General features: G+C 41.6%; 1 protein-coding gene across 1 annotated transcript; it reads left to right on the top strand.

Annotated features, from left to right (window-relative positions):
- Positions 1–254: 254 nt before the first annotated feature.
- LOC121515605 (ankyrin repeat and SOCS box protein 15-like) lies at positions 255–7,856 on the top strand. Its single transcript, XM_041796460.1, has 9 exons — positions 255–358; positions 451–503; positions 722–853; positions 1,319–1,483; positions 2,828–3,073; positions 4,856–5,027; positions 5,217–5,742; positions 6,055–6,208; positions 7,681–7,856. The coding sequence occupies exons 1-9, from the start codon at positions 255–257 to the stop codon at positions 7,854–7,856; spliced, it is 1,728 nt and encodes a 575-aa protein (XP_041652394.1).
- Positions 7,857–9,347: the final 1,491 nt, after the last annotated feature.

Genomic DNA, 9,347 nt, shown 5'->3' with positions numbered 1-9,347 from the left:
GTTTTTTTTACATCTGAATCTTTATGTGGGTGGGGGTCCACTGAATGATTAATCTTCTCTTAGGGAAGGCTCACTTTCACACACTTTGAAAACCTCTGCTTTAGAATAACAGATCCCTGGAGGATATAGCTACTAGAGACCTCTTTTCTTCTTATGACTTTTGTAAAAATGAAAAATAAAAGCAAGGCACAGAGCCTCACATGTGTCTTAAATACAAACTTGTTCATCAGGTGTTAACTTCTCCCTGCAGAGAAATGAACACGTATGAAGAATATGGTGAAGATGAGCTCAACGAGTACATCATCCAGCTCAGTATTCAAGACTCCTGCCAAGAAGCCTTCCTGAAATCTGCTGCAAGGTCCTGACTCCACACTCAAAACTTTTCTTCACTCAAGAATCATTAGATGATAACATCAAACCAACTTACTGCCGTCTGCTTCTCTCTGTTAGTTTAACTGCAGTGACGGAGGAAAACCTGAGAGTCCTGGCTGCCATCGAGCAAGGTAGGTAGGACATCATCACCCTGGAAATATCCTCACTATGAGATTGTCTTTGTGTTAGTCTGCTGAGAGAAAGATGAAGACAACTTGAGGATATACTTGCAGAAAAATGAGAATCCACAAACCAGTTTCACTGCTCTAGAAAGTTTTGAATGATTCTAATGAGGATTCCCATAGACATTTATTATTCTTACTTGTTTCCTCGTCCCTGTGGTGTGCAGGTGATGTGTGGGTGCTCAGAGAGATGCTGAGACACACCTTCGCTTTCGAGGAGCCGGACAGTCGAGGTTGGCTTCCCTTACACCGAGCTGCATGTCAGCCGGTGCTAGAAGTTCTGGTGACTGTTCTGAGGTGTAAGTCTGGTTATTTTTATCACTTTTATTTTTAATACATTATTAAAAGATGATGGTTAATGCTCAAAAATGCACATGGCTGACTTCCAACGCACAATTGCCAACAGATTTAGACTAACAGAATCTATTAAATACTTCTTAATTGTGGAAGAAACACCAACAAAGACGTTAAATAATGGAATAAAACACACAGTGTTATTGTGGGTAGCGGATCATGCTGCAGTGGCATCATCAAAACAATGGCTGCCTAAAATAACCCACAGATAACTTCACGTAGTAATGCCACAGCTTTTCAGCTGATGTCAACAATCCTCTCCGTCTAAAATAACCTCTGATATCATCCTCCTTTCATTCAGCCAGCAGGTCAGCAGACAGGGAGGGTCTCCCTGTCTCACCTGCCTGGCTAGCACAGCTGACAGTTTGATGTCCAGAGCAGGAATGTTTACCTGTGTGTGTTTTTGTCAGTGACAGCTCAGGGGCTCAGTCTGGAGGAGAAGACAGCGGTGGAAGGAGAGACGCCGCTGACTCTGGCTGTTAAAGCGGGGCTGGTGCAGAATGTGAAGAGTCTGCTGGTGCACGGAGCTTCACCTCACAACACCAACAGCAAGAATGAGACGCCGCTGCTGCTCGGTAACTATGAAAAGGAACGTGGGTGGATCCAAACCTAAGACGTGTTTCTGCAGACTTATTTTCTCCAAGGTCAGGTCATGTTATCACCTAAGAAGAAATTTCTGTAAGACCAAACACCATATCATATGCCTCCTTCAAAGAGAGAGACCTGGCAGCAGACCTTACATGTGTGTGTAATTGAAATACAGAGCATTCATGAAGAATTCAGACTCCCCTCAGCTTGTCATTTATGTTATGTTGTCTGATGTTACAATCCTTTAAATCCATGTTTTCTTTCATTAATCTGCACTCAGTACCTAGCCTCAAGTTTTTTCAATATGACCAAGAAGCTTTGCACGCCTGGACTGGGACATTTCTGCCATTCTTCCTTGTGAATCCTCTCACGCTCAGTCAGGTTGGATGGTGGCCGTCGGTGGACAGACATTTTCAGATCTTAGGTCTTTTGAAAGGGTTCAAGTCAAGGTGAACCTTCGGCACAGTCTGAAGTCCTGAGCACTGCAGAACAGGTTTTCATTGAGGATATCTCTGTCCTTAGCTCCATCCAGCTTCCCCTCAACCCTGACCAGTCTCCTAGTCAATGCTGCTGAAAAACACCCCTACAGCATGATGCTGCCACCACCATGCTTCACTGTTGGGATGGTATTCTGCAGGTGATGAGCGGTGCCTGGTTTCCTCCAGATATAAAGTTTAGGGACAAACATTTAAATACTATTTTTCATTGTAGCAACAGGCTGCAAATCAACAAATTTGAAAAAAGCAAAGGAGGTCTGAATACTCTCTAAATGCACTGTATAAGATCTCTTCTTGTAAACACGGTAAAGGCAACCCAATCCTTAAGCACCAATAAAGAAAGAAAAAAATTAATGTGGTTCAAAGAGCAAACTCCATGTTTAATCCTGCAATTGGTTTAATGGCCAGTAGGGGGGGACTTCACTTGCTGTAAACAGAAGTTGATGAGAATAAGGATGTATTAACAGGGTTAAGCTGAGGATAGAAGAGCGCTTATTATGATTTATAATGCTAAGAACTGTAGAGAAAGACAATAAAAAAAACTTCCTGCTTGAGGAGAAAAGCTACATTTTTCTTAAAGTGTTTTTTAAAGTTTTATCTCTGGGCTTTTTGTGCCAATTCTTAAAAGAAGATGGTAGTAGACTGAGTCAGAAACAGGGATGGGAGTTGGGGACTAACATGAAGGAAAAAGACCACAGGCTGGACTTGAACCCTACCAGCCGTGCACATGGGGGACGACCTAACGGCTAGACCATATTAGCCTCACAGATGGTTTTTGATACATAAATGCAAAATGAATTCCCAGCTAAGCCTCACCTTTGCTTTGCCTTGCAGCAGTGAGGGCTGGCTCTTACCAGATAGCATACACACTAGTCGCTAGCGGCGCCTGGGTGGAGCAGATTTGCCGGAAGAAGTGGACGGCAACACATGAGGCGGCGAAGACCGGAAACGCAGAAATCCTGATGCTGCTGCTGAGGAATGGCGGTCGGGTAAACCACAAAGATGTGGCAGGAGTGACGCCGCTCGCTGTAGCTGCAGAGCACGGGCATTTTCACATCGCTGAGATTCTGCTGAACTGTGGTCAGTCTGAGATGAACTGTAGGTTTAAACACAGTGGAAAGAACAGAGGGAATTAGAGCAAGGAGTGGGAAAATTGTTATAGATTTTACAATGCAAAAAGAGGAGATGCATATGTAACATTTAAAGTGGTTCATTTACAGACAATAGTCACTTCTTTGAGATTTAGCTGGGCCCCAGAAAAACCCAGAGAATGGGCCCCAGTTCTGAATTACTGACTAAATCAGTGCATGTTGGATCAGTAGCATTGATGCTAGCATCCTGGCTAACAGTTCCCTCATTTTGGAGCTGAAAAGTGTGTAAAGGTGTTTTGAGGTTTTAATAGCAGAAATATTTATTAGTGGTACCTTTTCACCACTTTTCCATCCATTATTTCAACCTTTTTGCCATTTTTGGCTGATTCTTTGCCATTTTTATCTTACTTTTGCCCTTTTAAACACATTTCTGCCACATTTTTAAACACTTTTTGTCCATATTTACATTTTTTGCCTGTGTTTTTTTTTTTTTTTTTGCCCAATTCTGCACAATCTATTTGCAACTTTTTGCCAATTCTTGTTATTTTTACCAAATTTTGCTGTTATTTGCCCATTTTTGCCACTTTAAATCAATTGTTTGCCCATTTCTGCAACATCTTGTGCAACTAAAAAAGTTACTGAGCCCACTTTTAAAGCCTTTAAAGTTTTTTTGTAAACTTTTTTACCATTTTTGTCCTGTTTTGCCATTTTTTTTTACCTTTCTCTGTCACTGTTTTTAAACCAATTTTGACCTTTTTTTTGCCTATTTCTGCACATCTTTTTTTTGCAACTTTTGCCTACTTTAGCTGCTTTTTGCAACTTTTACCATTTTTTTGCCACTTTTTGTCATTTTTTTGCCAATTTTTACCCATTTAAAAAACTTTGGGCCAGTGTTTTCCCATTTATGTTACTTTTTAAAATTTTTCCAACTTTTAACCCATTTTGCCACTTCTTTTTCCCATCTTACCCCATTTTTGATACTTTTCTCCCATTTTTGCCACTTTTTGTCAACTTTGTTGCCATTTCCTCCTGTTTCTGCCATTTTTTCCTCTTTTCTTTCCCTGCTTTTAAACCAAATTTTGCCCCCTTTTTGTCCGTTTCTGCACATCTTTTAGGAAATCTTGCTTTTTTCACCCATTCTGTCACTTTTTTGTCATTTTGTTTTCCAATTTTTGCCCATTTTGGAAACTTTCAGCCAACATTTTCCCATTTTTGCCACTTTTAACCCATTTACGCCTTTTTTACTATTTTAACCCATTCTTGCCACTTTTCACCCAATTCTTGTCTCTTTTCACAGTTTTTCAATTATGCACTGTTTAAAAAAGTTCTCAGTTTCTTCTATTTTATTTTCTGTCAATCTCACATTTGTGCACATCATGGCCTAGCTATAAAGTTTGACATTACTTTCCTAACAGTTCATCACATCCATCCACATCGTTAAAATCACTGATAAAAAGGCAATTCTGTTTTAAATAAAGTGGTTTACATTTTGAAAAAGACTATTGTACTACAGCATAAATAAATGAAATTCATGTCTTGTTGCTTTGATACAAGTGGTTATCATTCAGGTTAAAAATAAATTATGGTCATCACAGCTTAACTTAACAATGGATCATGATTTTGCTGACCTCCATGGGCCCCCAGTTTGGCTGGACCCCAGAAAGCGTCCCCTTTTATCCCCCGGCCTTGGTTACTTTACTAAAACATTGGACCATTTCTAACAGCCAGTTCTTTAAATATTGGTTATGTTTGCTCTTGTTCTCTTCTCCAGGTAGCAAAGTAAACTCTCAGGCCTGTAATGGGGAAAGTGTCCTGCTGGACGCTGCAGGATCAGGAAACACTGCCTGCATTCAGCTGCTGCTGGACAACAGAGCTAACCCCAACCTTCCCAGCATGACTGGACACCTGCCGATCCACAAGGCTGCATACGCTGGACACTATGAGTGAGCTCTTTCTTTGTCAATACTACTGGGCTAAGGGTGAAAGTAAAGTGAAATACAAAACTGAAAATGTATTAAAGAAATGAAGACATACATGCGCCTTATAGGCTTCCTAGCCAATCATACATAGAAGATCCTGGTGTGCTGGACTTGTCTTCATAGTTAATTGGACTTTGTTTTCTCCTATCATAGCGCTCTGAAGATGCTGATTCCTCTGACCACTAAGAAGGCCATCAAAGAGGCAGGTCAGAGCCCAGTCCACTCTGCAGCAGAGGGAGGTCAGAGCCGCTGTCTGGAACTCCTCCTGGCCTATGGCTATGACGTTAACTACCGCATGAGCACCAGAAACTCTGAAAACTACAGAGACATGAGGAGGAGCGCTTTGTACTTTGCCGTGTCCAACGGGGACATTAAATGCACCAAAATCCTTCTGGCTGCCGGGGCAAAGACAGACCTGGACCCCCTCTGCTGCCTCCTGGTGGCGGTCAGGTCGGGGCGATATGAGATCGTAAAGCTGCTGCTGGGAGCTAAAGCAGACGTGAACTGTTACTTCACAGTGGTGAGCGACACGGTGTTTCCTACGGCACTGCAGTACTGCCTGAAGGACGAGGTGATGATGAGGCTGCTGCTAAACAATGGGTACAAGGTGGAGAGGTGTTTTCACTGTCACCATGACAACGAATTTGATGCTGTGGATGAGGGGGAGCGGAAAATTCCAGTGAGTGAGGTGTTGATGTTCATCCCAGTATTTTTTATAAGGTTTCTGACAGAATGCTGGAAGAGAAGATAAAGACAGGTTTATTTTTGTAAGACCAGGTTATACAACTCCAATTCCAAAAAAGATGGGACGCTACAAATCTCAAAATTTTAAAAAAGGATCTGACGTAGATTTCTTGGCTTTGACCGACAGCTTCGAATGGACTTTCAGGGAACAGCAGTTTTCTACACATCCATCATGAATTGTCTAAAGACTTGAACAGTAATAACAGCTAACATGAACACTTACCTCCTTTATGTCCTTTCTCTCCAGTTCTGTGAGTTCATAAACCTCTGCTGCGTCATGCATCTGTCAGGCAGGGTTGTTCGGACTCTTCTGGACTACATGAGCCACGTCCACATCTGTTCCAAACTCAGAGTCCTCCTGGAGAAACAGGCAGAGTGGACTGAGATATGTGACATCCTCAGTGAGTTTACACAACACTTTATATCCCATTAACCAGACCGGAGGCAGGTTTATGGCTTTACTTGAGATATATGTTCACAACCAATTGTCCTGAGGGAAATATCTGGCCCTAAAGCTGCTAACCCCTCTACTGTGTTCTCCAGTTTTGTACACTTTTTCTGTCTGCTATTTGAGCAATTCAGGTCATGTATAGTGAAACAAAGCTTTAGTTCAAGTGTCCTCATCACATTCATCATCCCTAGAGAATGAATTTATTCTATTTCTATGATTCTATTGTCCAAAGAAAGAGTGTTTACAAGGACAAGGAAAACAGAACAAATTACATCTGTACTGAAAAATCTTTACTGGATTCCTGTTCAGTACAGAATTGATTTCAAATATCACTTCCAGTCTATAAATCTCTAAATGCTATGGCACCCCAATATCTTTCTGACCCTCTCACTGACTACAATCCCATCAGACCTCTCCAATTATCAGGCATGTGTCTCCTCAATGTGCCTAAAATTAAAACTAAACCTGGCAGTGGTGCATTTAGTCACTATGGTGCTGTCCTCTGGAACAAACTGCCTGCTGACCTGAGATCTGCTGGAACACTAAAGCCGGCCACACACTAGACAATCTTTTAATCTGAAATGATTTTAAAACTGTGGGAGACCACAGACTTCAGGACAATTTCCAAAGATTTTTCATCTTTAATCCTCTGAACACACACACTAGACGACTCAGCCAGATTGTCAGATCACTGGAGACCACACACCTGCTGACCTGCCTACGACCTCGCGTAATCACGTGACTTTAGAAAACAAAAAAAAAACACAGATGTGTGTCGATACCGTCTTGCTGTCTCTCCACAACAGGCTGTCCTGGCATGCGTTACAGATGCAGCAACAATCATAAAACAAGGGAAAGACTCAGGATGAAATCCTGGCTGGAATTAAGGTACAGTTGTGTTTATGGTTGTGAGCAGTGAAAGCACCTATGATCCGTCTGGTGATGCTATATCAAACCTGATTGATATTTATGATTCAGGGTCTGGGAGGCTACAACACAATTTGGAGCAGTAAATGAACTGTGTTGACACCACACACATGCAGACTACTAAGACAAATAATCGTTTGTGACAAGGCTCCAGTCCGTATACGCCCCCACAATCGTCGGGGGAATCAAATCTTGCCTAAAATCGGGGTTAAAATCCTGTAGTGTGTGGCCGGCCTTAGTTCCTTCAAAAGTGGCCTTAAAACATTGATTTTCTCTCAAGCCCATGGCTGAAAGAATTGTACTTGGATTTACATAAGCTCCTTTTAGGAGACCCCAACATTTTATGTATATCTGCAAAATGTTGTACAGATTGTTGCAAGGAGTGTCTGTTTTTATCTTCTGTAAAGCACACAGAGTTTACAATTGTATCAAATGTGCTATATATACAAATTTGAATTTAGTTGAATTAATAATTTTCCGAACCTTGCTCTCCAGGCAGTCCTCGCTCCCTCAGACACCTCTGCAGACTGGAGATCAGGAGGCATCTTACTCTGAAGAGACTCAACAAGCCTGAAATCATGAACTCACATGTTTTCCCTCCAAGACTGAAGAGCTTCATTTTGTACCAGGAGTTGGACCTCTACAGTCAGGACCCTGAACGACTCATGTGAAGATTTGACCTACTAACTATTTATCTACCTTCTTATTTCTACCTTAAAGTACTTTTTACTCTATTCTGTCTCTGAATAAATGTATGATGCACATATCACATTTTCTGTGAATCAAATTTACTTTTTACAGCCATTTTTTAAAATAACACATCCCTTTATTTTTGGTTTTTATTTTATATTTAGATCTCTATCAACATGTTAAACGTCTTTGCTGGGGACTGATAAATATGACCAACAAGCCTTGCACACCTGGATTGAGGGATTGAGCCATTCTTCTTTGCAAATCCTCTCAAGCTCAGTCAGGTTGGATGGTGCCCGTTGGTGGACAGACATTTTCAGATCTCAGGTCCCTGAATAGCCAAGTCTCAGGGTCACTGTCAAAGGTGGTAGGAGAACTGTCAGCCCAGTCTGAGGTCCTGAGGGCTGTGGAACAGGTTTTCAGTGAGGATATCTCCTTAGCTCCATTCAGCTTCCCCTCAACCAGTCTCCCAGTCCCTGCTGCTGAAAAACACCCCCACAGCATGATGCTGCCACCACCATGCTTCAGGATCTCTGGAGCTGAGTCAGTGTAACCATCAGGTTCTTGGTCTCCTCTCTTACTGAGGACGTTCTTCCCTGATTGCTCAGTTTGGCCGGGCGACCAGCTCTTGGAAGAGTCCTGGTTGTGCCAAACTTCTTCCATGTGATAATTCTGGAGGCCACTGTGCTCTTGGGAACCTTCAGTGCAATGGAACTTTTTGCTAGTTTTCCCCAGATCTGTGCCTGTCAGCAATCCTGTCTCTGCAGCTGATATCACTGTCAGCTGTGAGGCCATCTTTAGAGAGGTGTGCCTTTTCAATCAATTTAATTTACCACAGGTGGACTCTAATTAAGGTGTAGAAACATCTTAGCAATAATCAAGAGACATGGGAGGAACCAGAGCCAAATTCACAGTGTTGTTGCACTTTTTCTCTGTTAAAACAACAGATTTCATTTATTAAGCCAACTTTCATTGGCTTGTGATGCTGTGACATTAAATATTAAAAGCATGTTTGTTTCTTAACCGACTGCATCAAAAGCAAATCCTTAAATAAACAGCATGCTATTATTGAGCACTGTTTTATGCATAAACAACAACAGGGTGCCAAAAAAACAAAAAGGGATTGTCACATTTTGACTGTAAAAGAGGTAACAAAAGTAAAGAGGAAAAGTCAGAGCTGTAAATCTGCAGCAGATGGAGAAAAGGTCAAAAAGGTGTCGGTCCTTCCACTCTTCATGTGTCTTCATTATTTCAACAGGTCATTATCTCTGAGTCTCACAGTATTCAAGGACACGGCAGATGCATCTGTTAAAACAAGTCTATGCCTGATGCATTGTAATAGCACAATTAATATTCATACAGACAAACTCATTATTATTTTTCATTATCTGTGTGAAATGTGACATTGCACTCCACTTGATTCTGTGGAGTCGTCTGCATGTTAAATACACTGCAACAGGTGACGGCTATAA

The sequence above is a fragment of the Cheilinus undulatus genome, linkage group 9 (assembly GCF_018320785.1).
Source record: "Cheilinus undulatus linkage group 9, ASM1832078v1, whole genome shotgun sequence".
Lineage (NCBI taxonomy): Eukaryota > Metazoa > Chordata > Actinopteri > Labriformes > Labridae > Cheilinus > Cheilinus undulatus.
Note: the sequence above shows the minus strand (reverse complement) of the source record. Positions and strands in the feature narration are given on the sequence as shown.